The 16,335-nt window shown below is 49.8% G+C and overlaps 2 protein-coding genes across 2 annotated transcripts; one reads left to right on the plus strand and one right to left on the minus strand.

The window, feature by feature from the left end:
* Positions 1–704: 704 nt before the first annotated feature.
* N7537_005393 (histone acetyltransferase TRA1) lies at positions 705–12,444 on the minus strand (the record flags this gene model as incomplete). Its single annotated transcript, XM_056896450.1, has 4 exons — positions 705–1,388; positions 1,437–12,086; positions 12,162–12,319; positions 12,393–12,444. 4 exons carry the CDS (start codon positions 12,442–12,444, stop codon positions 705–707), a joined length of 11,544 nt encoding a protein of 3,847 aa, XP_056752235.1.
* Positions 12,445–13,707: 1,263 nt separating this feature from the next.
* Positions 13,708–15,366, plus strand: N7537_005394 (uncharacterized protein; the record flags this gene model as incomplete). Its single annotated transcript, XM_056896451.1, has 3 exons — positions 13,708–13,754; positions 13,802–15,266; positions 15,346–15,366. 3 exons carry the CDS (start codon positions 13,708–13,710, stop codon positions 15,364–15,366), a joined length of 1,533 nt encoding a protein of 510 aa, XP_056752236.1.
* Between the last annotated feature and the right edge of the window lie 969 nt (positions 15,367–16,335).

Raw genomic sequence — 16,335 nt, forward strand, 5'->3', positions numbered from 1 at the left:
CACGCGAGGACCAAGTTCCTTCGCATTAACGCCTTTGTTTCTATTATGGGCACGGAGTTCAAGCGAGCATTCACGGCGTCATGATTCAACTACTGGCCAGGCGTATCAGGTTACTGAAGGAAAAAAAAAAAAAAAAAAAAAAAAAAGGGTATGTTAGTCTTTCTGCGGGTTGAAAAGGAGAGTTGGTGAGATCACCGCTCTCCCAGGGCGTGGGCATTATCCCCGCTTGGTCATTCGCTTGTAGTTAGATAGTTATCATCCACCCTGGAGACTATCAATCGAACTCTATCAAATTTTATTGTCTTTCATTTTAAAATTCTAATAGAGAGGCCTCTCTTATAAGCATCAGACATCCCTAGGAGGGCCAGAGCAAGATCTATAGGAGTCTGGTCCCGACAAGTGGAACAGATTTCGGTCTCTCAGTTACCAATGAGATTACGATGAAATCAAATCGAACCATTAATAACTATCAGAGCTAATATTCCGTAGTATCAAAGACATTGTAGAAGGTAGTAAAAGAAGAAAAAATCGGTATCACAATCATAGTAACATGAAGAAAAGCTGCGCACCTCGCCGAAGCGCCCACGCTCAGAAAAACAGACCCAGAGACGAAACCCACCGCTTGAGAAAGCACAATAGCCATACAAGAAGTTCCCACCGCCAAGTAGCAGGACAGAAACACGCAAACTGACAACAAGCATTGCTCACAGATACGGCATCCACAACGCATCGCACGACGCCAGGTGCTGAGGGTTGACTGCCTTAGAGATCAGATCGATAGTGGTCTGATTAGCAGGCAAGTTACCCTCCGGCGGGCTGGCAAGACTGACAGCACGGTTGACGATAATCTCGCTGTTGTTGTAGACCAGATCACGGAGTTGCCCAGGGGGTAGGACACCGCGGTGATGAGCCGTAGCCCAGAACATCATCTCGTCGCGCACGAAGACGCTGAGCTGTTGCTCCAGTTCGTGTCGCGGCTCCGTCAGGCAGCGGGCGATTGCCATCATTGCACAGGCGAACACACCCTCCGTCGCAATGGGACCCAGAAGTGTCTGGATGTTGGGTGTGAACCGGAAGGGGACTTGCTCGGGGTTGTAGAAGAACGCCTTGGCTGGGTTGATGGTGGGGATCAATTCGGCACCCCATATATCGCCTGTTGAACGAGATATCATAATTTTGTTCGGGTATCGGTTACCAATGTGCATAACGTAGGTCATGAAAGCAATCGCCGCGTACTGGTAGGCAAATTGACGTCGGAAGAGCCAGAAGTCCGAGAAGTTGGGGTATGTCTGCTGGCAGTATTCCAACACGACGGTACTCGGGACCCATTTGTCTTGAATCGCGGTTAGGATTTCTGTGCGAAGGACCTGTTGCTGATCGGCCGTGCGCTGGGAATTGTTAGTCTTTGTTATGTGAAAGGTGGAGGGCACACTTACGTTTTGCTTCGTTTCTGCCAACGACCGCATCTTGTCCATTGTGAAGAGCACCGGGTCATCCTTGTTGATGCCCTTGCGGCGGCAATAATCCTCATATATTCCTTGCATAGAGATGTACGAGGAATCATCGCGCACCAACCGAATGTGTGGCGCTAGAGGAACCATCAACGGCAGGTGGAAGTACAAGTTGCGGCGGCGACTCTCCTTCCGTTTCGCAAGCAGACCATTGAAGATTCTGAAGAGTTGAAGAATGCGTTCTTCGCGCCTACAGTGGCGGGCAGCGGGATGTTGAACGGCAAATGCTTGCATACTGCCATCGTGTCCACGGATCTTCAAGCGACGGTGGCAGACACCAATGCCTCGGATGAGGTCCACATCGGGGAGGAAGCGGTCGATGCGGACAAAGTCTTGGTTCTTATCCTTGTGGAGTAGGTACTGGCCGGGAACCTCGACTTCATCAAACTTAAGGAATCGGAACTCACTCAGATGAGGTGAAGAGTTTTCGAGGAATGTGTGCTGTGATCTGCGATCGAGCTTCTCCTCGAACTTGTCACGCCAGCGCCGCAGCTTGTGGATGTACTCGTTCATGGTCGGCTTCTTGGTCACAAAGTCCGCCTCGAATGACTTGCGAATGTGAGCTGGGAGAATAGTCTCCGCGAATCGAGTGATGTTGGCTTCTGTTGCGGCAGGCAACTTGAAGTCTTGCGCATAAGATCCAGGCATGCGACCCACGTAGGCCAGTCCATCGTTCAAGAGAGCGACGATGAGTCGGTAAGCATCCTCGTCGGGGGGACACTTGAAGTTCTTGTGGATCTGGTCGACCATTGTTTCCATGGACAAAGCAAGTAAGGGGAAAGCCGTCTTGAGTCCAGACATGATTTCATCCGAGTACTCCCAGGGTTTCTTCAAAGGTTCCTTCTCGCCATCCACGGGCGCAGACTGGTTCTGTTGGGGTGTTCCAGTCTGACCTGGGACTTGCAGGTGAGTTTGCTGCGCTTGGCCCGGAGTTTGGCCAGCTTGTGGAGATGCCTGCATGAGATTTTGTGGCTGTGCGGGAGACTGGCTTTGTGCTTGAGCTGGATTCTGTATGGCGGGCGAGTTTGCAGGCGGAACCGACGGAGATGCATTGGTCGATACAGCTGCAGCCTGGGCTTTCTGGGCAGGGGAGCTATCAGCACCAGCAACAGGATTTGGCTTCGTACTGGGCGAGGATCCTTGCTGCTGCTGTCTAGCCCGGTTCAACTTCTCCTGTTTCTGGTCATGCTGCTTCTTAATGCTCAGCATGTCCTCTCTGTTCGTACGAAGCAAGAAGAAGAGAGCCTGTGGGTACAACTTGGCGATCTTTACCAAGACAGCCTTACACAGGCGCGCCTCCCGGTGGGACAAGCTGGTAAGAAGCTGAGGGATGAAAGTGATCCAGTACCACACCGGGGTGTCTCCCTTAAAGTTTTCGAACGCACTTGCGATCTTTCCTTCGTCGTTGTCCAGGCTCAGGAGCCAGAGAATTCTACTGAGTAGTTTCCGGGATTTCGCACTCTTGTAAAGACCAGCCGCTTCCAGGTAGCAACTAACAGCATTGCTAGCCAGCTCGTAGTCAGTCGGATCAGCCTTGAAGCGCTGATCACTGTATTGTCCCCATTCAGACCAAGCCTTAGCAAGGCGGAGATCATAGTAAAGAGCAACACCAAAGGCCTCATTGGCCTCATTGACATGATCAAGCTTGGCGAGGAACATGCCCTTGAGTGTGTAGAATTCCGCCTTCTGCTGCGGCCCGAAGTAGTTGAGGTTAGTGTTGTTGATTACATCCAACCCGCTGTTCAGCTCCTTCGGATTCTGGTAGTGGCACTTCGCTTGCTCCCGAAGCTTGAGGAAGGCTTCTTGAATTTCAATGTTCGGAAGGGTATAGATACGGCTGAGTTGGTTGATGCAGACCTCTGGCATCTGGTGCTTTCGAGCTACATGGGCGAATCGGTTGATGATCCAGGCTGTTTCATGGTATCCGCGGTAGGCGTAAGAGTTACTGGCCACATTATTCGTCTGAGGGGGCAAGAGACTGAGGTAGGTGCCGTTGATGAGCTGGAAGATGTGTTGACGCCAAGTGACGAGATCTTGCCATGTGTTGATGTCATCCCAAAGATTGGGCAAACGGTCTCTCCAGGTTCCGAGAAGCAGCTTGAGCTCGGCGGACTTGGTATCCAAATTTCTTTCATTTGTCTGAGCCAAGCTGCTACAGATGTGGCTAGCATCATGCAGCTCAACTAAGAGTTGGAAATGCTGCAGGATGGGAATGTGGGCATTGGTGATGCGCTTCGGCAATTGAAGCCACTTGCGAATGGAGAGCTGGATAGACTCGTCGCAAACGCTGTTGAAGTCTTGGATATTGTCCTTCTTCGTGTGGTATTGGAGAAGAGCCATGAAGGCCTGGAAGAAGGTGCGTCTAGGAGTTGGAGCGTCGGATACAGACTTGATCAATGATTCAAGCTGCTCGCGGTTACCTTCACTTTGCCAGTTCTCGATGTTCCTCCAAGCAGCCTCTAGCAAGAGATCATTTAGGTTCTCATGCTTGGCGAAGTCGCTCAAAATCTCCCACTGCTGAAGCTTCTGGGCGCAGATCAGCCAATGATCCTCCCAGACAAAGTATTCACCCTGCGAGAATGGCATGGCACCGGAACGGGCCTTGATTTGGGCGTTCTCGTAGAGTTGTTGAGACTTGTCCCACATGCCTTGTTGCTCATACGAAAGAGCGGCATTAGTTTCAACAAACTTGCAACGACGGCGCCAGGTGCCGTAGAAGAAGTCGTCCTCTTGGAGGCCTGCGTAAACCTCAACAAGGGCATCGAGGTTGCTTTCCCGTACAGTGGGCGTGTCAATGATGGGATTAATGGCGGTTTGTTCAAGGTAGGTAGCAGCAGTGTACCATGCGTCGTAGGTGCGGCTGAGATACTTGACAACATGAGGAGGAATTTTGAAACGGGGACTAGCACGTACAGTACCCTCCAGGAGGGCTTGTACGACGTTGGGCCGCTTGTCTAGCTGTCTGTGGTGGTACTCACGAGTCAGCAATGTGACCATATCCTTCTCCAGATCAATGCAGTCTTTGCTGGACAGTGTGGACCAGAAGAGAGGGAAGATGGTAGTCCACAGCTGGTAGGCAACATTAGAATCGGTGTGTTGAAGCTGACATAAAGGCTCGATAAGATCGCGAACTCTGACATCGCCGATATCAGACATGAATCGCCTCCGCTCTGCGACGAAAGTCTCCAGCTGGTTGTCAACCATGATATCGGCCTTCCTGGGATCTTTATCGCCGCTGCCAAAGAGGAATGACACTGGGAACAGAGTGAAGTCCTCGGTGTGCAAGCGGGCAGTGGTGGTCATGTCCACACATCCAAGCACTAAATGTGACGCTTGGGCGAGCCAGAAGGAATCAGCAAGGGTATCCCAGTTCTGGCATGTGAGAACATAGCTGAGACGCGAGCTCGCAAGGCGAGTCAAACTCTTGTCGAAGATTTGCATGAAACGGTTCCGCATTTCAACGTCTTGGGCTCTTGCTCCAATCAGGAAAGCATGCTCCAGACGGACTGTCAATTCAGTCCGAGTGATTTTCGAGTCTTCATAAATTCGAATGACAAGATCAAGGAACTTCTTCAACATTGTCTGATCAGAACGAGATTCGAAAAGCAGCATCTTATGCAGAACAGCCGTCTTCTCCTTCAGGGTGGGCCATGACTCGGTGGAATGGAAGATCCATGACTCCGCCATTCCCAAGATCTTGCTGCACAGCTCGATATTTTGTGAGCGTTCTACAATCTGTGCGAGAACGCTCAAGAATGGACGGCGTTGGTCACCAAGATGAGACATTCTAACGGAGATAAGCTCAATGGTCTTGAGGATGAGATCAACACCAATCTCAAACTCTTGCTGATCGGTGGTTGGAGCTCCTTCGGCGGGCTTAGTGCCGTTCGTCACCTGAGCACCATTTTGGGTTGAAGCAGCAACATGTTCCTTGGCGAGCTTTGTAGAGAAGGCCTTCATCACTGCTGGGATGTGTGCATCGATCTCGGCGGGCTTGATCTTTGAAAGAGTCCACAAGATGTTTAGGCTTGACACGTAGTTGCCGGCAGAAAGCGTTTCAGTGGCGATGGCAGACAAATACGAGCCGAACTCCGAAGCCGTCCCCTCCGTATCCATCGCATCTTCCTCGTCAGGCTGTTCATCCGGAATGGCCTCGAGAACACGGCGAACAGGAGGCGGCAGTTTGTGCAAAATATCCATGTCGTCTTCTAGTCCATGCAGACAATCCTGAATCTCTGGATTGTCTGATTTCAAGGGCTTCTCGAGAAGTTTCTGGATAGCAGGAAGACGAGCAGCAATCCACTCATTTGGTTTGGCCGCGATAAGGATCCTGACTACCTGCAGTGTGTTGACCATGTACGTGATTTTGTCCTCGACTTTATCACCCTTGTCACCCACGAGGATTGGCTCGGTCACCTTTTGGTATAGATCAATGTCTAGATCGCCCCAATACTCGGGAGAAAGGAGGCTGCGAAGCAGGTTAATAGCCTTGTTGATCATGTCACCAGTGGGGACAGGGTTTTGCTGTTTTGTTGTTGGCATTTGGCGAATCTGAGCAGCTGGAACCAGGAATCGTTCGGGGATTGTAGTGATAAAGGTAATGAGGTACTTGATCAATGACGAACGCAGATCATTAGGCACAGTGTACTCCGACCGTTCGCGGCTACTGGGAGGACCAAGAGCGGGGGATGGCGATGGCTCTTGGGCTTCGTCCAGCTTGCGTTTCCTGGCAACTGGAGACTCAGATGTGCCATTGGCCATGTGGCTGGCCTCGGCATTCTGGGCCCGTTTTTCTTCCCAGTGCCAAATCAAGCTAATCAAATTCAGTGCGAGCTTCTTGCTGTCATTGGAGGTGTTTGGTGGACCCGTGATCTTGACTAAGGATGGAACAATGAGGGGCACAAAGTGCTCCCTTGACTCGTAGAAAAGATCAGGCTGGCGAACCAAGAACTGGAAGATACTCATAACCTGCTGGAGGTTGGCAGTTTCCTCGGCTAGGATACGACGGGGCCATTTAGCCCATAGCGGGTACCGTGCCTCTGCTCCGGAGCTGTTCGCTGTTCGTGTGGGGAGGACGGGAGCTAGGACATCAAGAGCCTGCGTAACAAGCGCTCTGCCTTCATTCTGGTGAGCCCTGAGCAATGCGACATACACCTGGATCACAATCTTGAATGGAGTTTCATAGTGTGCAATGAAGTAACTAATCAAAACATAGGCACCGTATTTGTTGATGATATCCTCGAGTCGGATGTAGTTCCAGGCAAACTTAATAATGTCCTTGCGAGAATCCTGCACAGTTTGCGAATGGTACTTGATCAACAAAGCAGACAGCTGCAGTAATTCCATTCGAGAGTGGTCGACGCCAGCTTGATTGGACTCCTCGCTCAGATCAGCCAGCTGGGGCTTCCACAAACGACTCTGGATAGACTCGGTCATGCTCTTATCCATCAACTTAGGTGTGTTTGGAGGGCTATTCCAGGTAACCTGGACGTCCATGGCAAATATTGGGTTGACCAAGTGGCGGAAGGCGTACGTCTTGGTCTTCTGCGGGCAACTCTTCTGGCCATAGAGGTCGAGACAGCGCATAATAACAGAGCGCCGGTAGTCGATGGATTCATTGGAGATAATGCTCTTGTAGATGAACTTGGGAAGCGCAAGCGTGCGTTTCAACTCATCAGCAGAGAGTCCGTCAATCACTTCGAACAGGAAGTCCAAATCGTGAGTGGCCTCCGTCAAGTACATAGTGAAAATATCCATTAGTTGGTCTTCGGCTTGCTCCACTCGAAGTCGCTCATCGGCCGGCAGACTGTCACCACGGAGCTTTCTCTCCAGGTCTCTGCCAGAAGTCAGGAGCTTGTTTCTCATCTCTGCGTGCGAGACCAACCAGCGCTTGGTTGAACTGTAGGAACAGAGGGAATGTGCGACATAGACTCCGTTGATAGCAGCAGTATTCTTGCCGTCACCACCATCCTGGCCAAAGGCGGCTGCAGAGAAGCCATCCGTGTCAGCGATGATGGCGTTCCGCAGTGCTTCACTCTCGGGATCTGCCAGGATCTGTCCGAAGAATCGTCCAAATCGCTCATCCTTGAAGCGAGCAAAGAAGAATGCGAGGCTCTCTTTGGGGTAGCGATTGAGATACTTCACTAGTGGCTTTCTGAATGGACTGTGTGACGTTCTTCGAAGCTTTAGTTCGAGATCCAAGACCTTGTTGACAAGGTGCTCCATGAAAGAAGTAGCTGCCGGTGGGAGGAGATGGAAGATATTGAATATGGCAGCGACTATCTTCATGGCTGGGTTTTGCTCAACGAGGCTGAAAGACACCTTCTGCAGTACGGCATCATCCGCGATGACTTTCATATGATCAAGCAGACGAGCGCCGATTTCGACCTTGAAGTAGTTGGTAAGCAGTGTCAAAAGGCGAGCAAGGCCATCCAAACCAGCGACACTAAGGCGCTTGGGATCCTGGAGGTTCATGAGGATAGGACGCAGTCCATTCTGTAACAGGTCCTTAGGAAGCTTGTTGGTCTGGGTGAGAACATCACGGAGACCCGCATTAGCAGCTTCGATTACCTCCTGTGACTTCGAGTAGAGCGACTTGAAGAAGACAGAAATTATGCGAGCCCTGCTCGTGTTCTGTGGCGTGTTGGCAAACTCGGAGAAGCTCATTGCCATGGATAAGAGGCGAAGACAAGCAACCCGGAGGTTCACAATCATGTCTGCAGTCTTGAACTCATTTGGCTTAGAAGCAAGAGATTCATCATCGGCGTCAGCGAGCGCAAGAGATTCAAGCATCAAACGATTCAGCGGTTCATTGAAGGTGACGATATCGTTGTGAAGGCCGAGGCAGTACGTGATAGCATCGATGAAACCAATCTGTGTTGGGAAAGGCAGAGCACGCAAAGGCTTGTTGAAGATCGACTGCAAGAGACGATCTCTAACGGGAAGAATAAGCTCATGCACCTCACAGCCAAGAACATCCTTCAATGTGGTGAAGCAACGACGAGCAGTTTCCCGGACGTGTTTATTCATGTGCGCGAGCTCGAAGACAAAGAAGCCAGAGAGCGCATACAAGCGGCTCTTCTCGTTCTTCAAATCGTCTTTAGGGATGAGCTTGCCGCATCGTTGCAGCATCAAGGTCATTGTTTCTTGTGACTGAAGCCTCGTAGCCGCAGGGAGGTCTGCAGGTGTGTCCTTGATAACATACATCAAAGCTCGACAAAACTCGACATGTCGCTCATATAGCCATGTATCCCCCAAGTCCAGCTTGGTTGAAAGCAGGCTGATTCCAAGGCTGCCACCGGCTTTAGTGAACCACTCTTCACTGTAGCAGCTGTGGCAGAAGACGCGGCCCAGGTGCACAAAGAATGGGAGCTTAGCTGCTTTCTCCGGTGATCCAAAGATGACGCCCGCGGCATCCTTCACAACCACCATTGCCTGCTCAGCTGCTTCTCGGACGTGGACCTCGTCGGATGACAAACACTCGACTAAAGCCTCGGCGAGAATCCTGGAGTCAAGATACACAGGACCTTCCCCGTTTGCAACGTCAAAAGCTTTGCGACCGTGTCGGACTTGGGCCAGGGCACGACCGACCTCTACAAGAGCAAAGTGCTTGCAAACATCCGCCACAAACGCGGTGGCGATTTGCTCTAGCTCAGGGATAGTGGTAGCAAAGATACAAGCCTTGATAAGCTTCTTCACTGTACCTTCCTGTGCAATCTTCTTCGGAATAGAGGCCGACCTTTCAGACTTATCAAGGATATCTGCCATAGCACCCGGCTTATTCTCGAAGAGATCATTGGCATGGAGTCTAATGAGGGTTGCCAAGTCTTCGGGGATGGTGTCATAACCAATTTGGAGCTTGAGGTGGGAGCTGAGCATGCGGTAGGCTTGCTGCTTGTAGTAGATGTCCGAGGCTTTCCCAGAATCCGTCTTGGGGACCTCCATGAGTTTGCCCGCAGCGAGATCAATACCGATATCTATAGGGAAAGGCCGCTTCTCGTTCGGGCCGATCAGCCTGATATCGAAGCTCGGGTTGTCATCAGAAAACTGCTGGAATGACAATTCTGGCGGGTGGTTGAGGAACTTCCGATTCCGTCCGCCAAGTTTTCCCAGGATGCGCATGGTGGTGTGTGCGTGGAAGTGGTTGTAAGGAGATGGGCGCAGGTGATCCCAGAGTGCAGTCATTAGCTCGTCCATAATTGGGCCCATGATTGGATCGAGGTAGTCTGCCGTGAGGTTGTCGACGCAGAGTTCGAGAGTGCGCAAACCTTGGCCTACGAGATCAGAGTCGGCACGCAAGGCGACCACAATTGGGCGCATTAAATAGCTTAGATGGGGGAGGAGATGGCTTAGTCGGGCAGGAACGGTGAGGGTGAGTTCCACGTAGAGATCACGTTCTTGTGGCTTCCGAGCTGCAAGTAACAGGTTGTTGAATGTTTCGAGCAGCATCTCTAGAAGCGGGAGGATCTCTTTATAGAGGAGCTCGAATCGTCCCCCGCCAATGCTTCGGAAGAGAGACCTCAGAAGAAGGAAGTAGTTCATAGGCTCCTCAGCGGTGACTGAAAGCTCAATGCACTTGGTTACGATCTTCGTCACATGCGGATGGAGTACCTGCTCATTCTGTACAGAGAACAAAGTCACGGCCATGAAGGAAAGCTTAAACATCCTTAGAAGGATCTTTGCCTTGGTCATATCCGAGGTACCAACCTCGTCAATCCGTTCCATAAGATACTGTAAAACCATACCAGAGAACGCGGGAGAAGTTGCCTCACTGGCCAGGAAGAACTGCGGCAGGTGAAGGAGAGCCCCATGTTCAAACATGAGCTCGTGTAGGTACGGGATTTCGGAATGGAAGACTTCGTGGAAGGTTGCGGTATCAATGCAGTGGAAAACAGTGCCGAAACTCTCCAGCAGCTCCTTTTCTTCGCGCGACATTGGCGCAGTGTACTGGCTTGCGAGGAAGTCAAATGGAGATGCGTAATTCATCTCAGGAGGGGATTGATCAACCCCATAATAGCGGAATACCCGAGCTCCCTCATGGAAGAGCTTCTTGATAACGCCAACTTCCTCTGCATTGTAACCGTACGAAACTTCCGACCAGTTGATGGGAACGCTGTTCGGGTCAATTTGAACATCATCTGGGTTGCAGTTCTTCAATTGCCGGAAGATATTCTTTAGCCCATTGATCAAGTTTCGAAAGAGGAAGATGTTGTCCGTAACAGGGTCACCTCCACGGTCACGAGGACTAGACGTCTTGATCGGAGAGGCCGAGAAAATGTCGATTTCATCCCAGTCCGGTGGATGGTCCTTCTCAGCAAGGTAATTCTCAGCGCACGGCTCGGTGTCCTGTCGGAAGGCTTTGTACGCCTTGGAAACCTTGACAGCATTCTTAAACTGGTGGTTCATCGACGCGAACTTGTCACCAATAGCATCTAAAATCATGATTAAGAAATACCGTGCCTCACGCTTGTCTTCTAGTTTGGAGATATTCTCTGCCATGTTTAATAGAAGCTTTGCACTCATTGTCTGGAAGCTGGTGCCAGGGAAATCGTCGTGAAGGTTTTTAGTGTAGACTTCAACCGTTCGTCGTATCTGGTCGCGGCTGAGATGGTCACGAACATGGTGTATTAAATCAGCCAACATGCTATAAGCCAATGGTCTCATGGTCTCATAGACAGTGAGGCCATCTCCGATAAGAGTCCGCTCATCTAAAAGCTCATCAATCTTCTCAAGGAAGATTTTGCGATAGTTGAAGTTGATGATGTGACGAATTGCTACCAGCAACTCCTTCCTTGCACCCGACTTCTCTCGTGGACAATCTTGAAGGAGGCGAACGACCACAGAAGGGAGTGTAGGAAGGAAGTCCTGCAGCTGATGGGCATAGAGACGCAACAGATATGCCAAGAAGCTCATCGTTTTAACCTGAGCCGTTATGAACTCGCCAAATGCAGCGCGATTTTTAATTTCCTTGCACACACCCGTAAATATTGTCCCTTGTGCTGCTGCTTCTGCGTGTGCCTTTTCCTGCGGCTTCGCCTGAAGCAGTAAGATCGTTTTGATGAGCGGCACGAACAGTTTAACGTTGGCCGGTACCGATGCGCGGTGTGTCTGGAAGATTGAAACGACGATAATCGGGCACTCCGCGAGGACCTTAAACGACTGCATGCCCTTGAGGAGAACATTGCTCGACTGCTGATCAGGTCCTAGATCCGACACTGAGGTGGCAGGCGAGCTCGGTCGTGGAGACTGAAAGTTCTGTGCTGTTGCGTTGGGTGTTGATGGCATTCCCGAGGGTGTGGCCTGGTTGGGAGTGTCGAAAGTATCCCGAACAACTTGCTCCATAGTCTGGAACATTTCCTGGATAAGCTCCAAGAAAGCCTGCACCCGGTGTGCGGTGGCCTTGGCTTGGTTCCTCTCCAAATCCATTATGGTCTTCATGCATAGCACCGCATTGTCTTCGTTCTCGATCCGCGCGAGTTCCATCAACAGATTTACCATATCGACGGCGTACGGCTCCACATCGGGGGAGCCCATTGGTAATCGGTGTAGTGTTTCGAGGATGCAGTTTCGTAATTTCTAATTGACGGCCAAAGTGATTAGCCCATTATGTGCGACATTCGCCGAGGGCAAGCTTGTGCCAAAGAATCTTACCTGGTCGTAAGACATGCTGAAGAAGACCGGGTCTCCCTTCAGAATAGTTTTGAATACCGGCCATAGCTTCGCTAGGAATATGGGATAGCTTGCGCCCGAGCATAGAGGCTCAATGCTGTCTCGTAATTCGGTAGCGACATTGGCTCGGACTTTGACATCTATTGAGATAACGGGGTGGTTAGCACAGAAACTGAACAATGATTCTCGTCGTTATGAACTTCGGTAACATACCCAACTTCTCGTCGCCGAGCTTGCTGGCGTAGATATCTATGTTTCGCTCCATCGCTGTGATCTGGCCCGTCTCAAGGGCTGCGACTAAATGAAAAGAAACAGCAATTACGGCCGGGCCAAGAGGCCGGCTGAGGAGAGCGAAGTGTGCGCAGTCTTCCCAGGGGGGGATTGGGATCTCATATGTTGTGTTGTGGTGTCACGGAAGCTCTGTGGACTCGGTCGATATGCGAAAAGATCGGAGACTGTAGAACTTAAAACGAGGGAAATCATCAAGTCATTGGCTTTCCCAGGTTGAGAAACTGCTTAGTCCATTTAAAGAAATCAAGTCCGGACAGCAAATGAGTGAATCGAATTACCCCGCGGGGGAGGGGAGGCTGATGGAGATGGGGAGGAAGTTCGGGTTTGTATGCGGCGCGATATTCACGAGAGCAGAACAGAGGACGCGGGCTATCGCAAAGACCCCGAAAGAAACACTAGTCCGCATTTGGTAATTATGTCGGTGGTAGTTGTTCCGCTCCGAGGACCACCGTTATGGGTACCTAGGGTACATTGGGGTCGGAAAGCACAAGCTGCAGAACACTTATTAACTCTATAATCTATATTCATATATTCTAGGGACCCAAGATATACCGCATTCGCCTGTAGTCTTAAGTTTAGAATCAGAGGTCTTGCCGAGTGTGTAGAACGAAGTATGAGAGAACCAAACTCATGTATATATATGTTAGCCATGTAATTTAGGGCCACTCAACCTACTCATGCATGCTGACCTACTTCTTTATCCTGAAAGAGCCTTGTTCATAGGAAACATAGCGTTCAGCTTTGGATCTCGAGAATTGAGAGGGGGCTCACATCGTCATTAAATATATATACTTGTGTGAGGGCTTGTCATTGCATCACGATAACCTATACGACTGAGAAATTTTCATCACCTTGCCTCTATGAATTGCTTATATGTAAGAATAGAAAAATATTACGATTATCTACTGAGTGAAGTACGGGGTATGTTGTGTACAGAAACGCCACCAAAAGTCCAGCCCGTGGAGGACGGTACTTAGACTTTCCCCCGTGTAATAACATTAACAGTTCTAATTATAATAAGTTCTTCTCAATACACCTCATTTATTACCATGAAATGTAGGATTGTAAACCAACCCTCTGCCTGGGAAGGGACCCGATTATCTTGATATGGCCCCCAACTGCCCTCGTGATCATCATACCTACTTTCCACATGGTGTCAGCCCCCGCATTCGGGCAGCGGTGATTATTGTCCCTCCTGTGATGAGATCGTGTCAAGATCTCAGAGACTCTGTTCAATATGGTGGACCCTATTTCGATTATTTCGGCGGTAGACCTCTGCTTCAAGTGAGTTAGAGACCATGACTGGGTTGTTTAAACTGACCGTACGTCAGATATGGTACGAAACTGGTTCAATTGTGCAGCGCAGTTGCACAAGCCAAAGGGGATATTAAAGAGAGATCCCTCCGCGTGGAAACATACTGGATGAGAACGGAGCTCCAGCTGAATGTGGTGCGGGGGATTGCTTCTGAGCTCAGTGAGAAGCATCGGATGATTCAACATGCGACAATTGCAATGCTCGTCACTAAGTTGGAAATTGCGATCAACAATGTTGAGTCCACCATAAAGAGTCATCCTGATGCGGACCAAGAAATGGAAGTACATCGGTGGAAATATGCGCTCATGAAGGAAAAGATTGATCGGACCATTGAGGATCTGAAAGAATGGCAGTCACTATTTGACCCATCGTGGTATCTGATTATGAAGCTCGCAGACCGTCAAATCGATGAAGGCCTAAGGAAGAACCGAATATCTTCTGCTATGAAATTTCAAGACCCGATACCTCCTGCGCAGTCTCTCAGGATAGCGTTGCATCCGACAGAGGCGTACACTCCATCGGTTCGCCTCCCATCGGATTCTCTCATTTCTATTAACCCACAAGAGATACCATTTTGCTCAGCGCAGGTGGGCCAGAGGCCAGATAATGGCCAACCGCTCATCGTGGAACGAATTGAACCTCTCCCCGGGACTAATGTCGGGGACATGAAGAAAGATATCCGAGATCTCGCCAGACGGCTGACTGGGTCCGATGCGACGGAGTTCGGTCTCCTTAGCTGTAAAGGATATATCCATCACCGCCAGCCCGACTCTTCTCAATCTGCACCTGATGCATTTACCATTATCTTCCGAATGCCAACACAACATCTTCCTCCTCGCTCTCTCCGAGGTTGTTTTCAGGATATGAACCATAGTCACTCCCTCTCCGATCGGTTCAAGTTAGCAAACGAGCTTGCGAAAGCAGTGCATTCTGTTCACTTGTTTGGATTTGTCCACAAGAACATCCGACCAGAGGCAATCTTACTTTTGGGAAGTGATGAATCCTCGATTGGGTCTGCCTTCCTGATTGGATTTGACAGCTTCCGAATAGCCTCTGGTAGAACGTTGCGCAAAGGTGAAGCGTCCTGGGAACGATGCCTTTACCAACATCCCGACCGCATAGGGACCATTTCCTCGAAAGATTATACCATGCAGCATGATATCTACAGCCTTGGTGTATGCTTGTTAGAGCTGGGATTGTGGGAGTCTTTTTTGTCGTACGACGAGCTGACTCCGGCAAGCAATGATAATCCTCCAACCCCTGCTCGGGCTCCTATTCTTGGAACAGACCGAGGGCTATATTTCCAAAAACATCTCCTCTTCTTGGCGCAGGGTGAACTACGAAAGCGAATGGGGACCCGATACTCCGACGTTGTGGTCACTTGTTTGACATGCTTGGACGCCAATAATGTCGACTTCGGAGAGAAGGCCGATTTTGAAGATGCCGATGGCATTGAAGTGGGTGTGAGGTATATCGAGAAGGTATGTTTCTTCAAACCAAATACTATGGAAAACCGGTCTCTAACACATTATCGGCAAAGGTAACGATGCGACTAAATAGTATGTGCGTCTGAGTCAATAGTTCCAATAGAACGCACTGGTAGAAAAGGGGATAGAATACATGGGTTTGTGACATACAACTAAACACAAGAATGTGTCCAACCTGAGGGGAAAGATAAATTTATTCACATCGCCACACTAATGATATTGGGCAATTCTTCTCCCGTATCAGCTCTCCAAACTCCAACGGTCCTATCGTTGATGGAAGAGCATGCCAACAAGTTTCCATCGGGGAGAACACCAAGTGTTGGCCATCTCGATGGTCACTAGGATATTCACCAATACTGCGAAACTCTTCGATGATGAATCTCCCCTTCTTGGATTTAACAATATTCCAGAGAATAATTGTCCATATCTGGCTATGTCCCATCCGTGTCTCCCGGGGGTATATACACGTCGCTAAAACATTTCCATTTGGAGAAAAAGCTAAAGCACCGACTCGAACATAACTTTGTTTAATTTGGAACCAATGATGCGGAAATTCCACGTCTCCTGTGTTTACCTCGTAAGAATGTAATTCTTTGCGAATTAGATCGAATAATTTTGTCTAGACAGTAGGAGGCTCAACTTTGGGGGTCTTCCTTGTCATATCCAGAACAAAATACTTGACCCCGAGGAGAACGCTAGGTATTTTTTTATCTGGGGAAAAGGTTGGCACAATCCCAGACATTAGTGACGAACGTCTTGAGGCGTGTATTGGGGTTGTAGAAATGAAGAAGTCCCCAGTAATAAGATCTTGGGTCCACATTCGGCAATCACCAGAAGGATAATATATCAGTCGTTTGCCAACGGAGGCAAATATTAGAGGCACTCCACTAGAAGTCGGATGTCTGAATTTGAACAGCTCTTCCCCTGACCGAATATTCCAAACTCCGACTTTAGAGGCAGTCGAACGTGCCACAAGTTTGCTATCCGGGGAGAATGCAATGCCTTGAACATTATGCTCCACAGCGAAAGATTTACGAGGGAACTTTAGCCCTGAAGTGGCTTC

This window comes from Penicillium hordei (genome assembly GCF_028827395.1).
Source record: "Penicillium hordei strain IBT 12815 chromosome Unknown utg000003l_segment0_segment0, whole genome shotgun sequence".
In the NCBI taxonomy this organism is placed as follows: domain Eukaryota; kingdom Fungi; phylum Ascomycota; class Eurotiomycetes; order Eurotiales; family Aspergillaceae; genus Penicillium; species Penicillium hordei.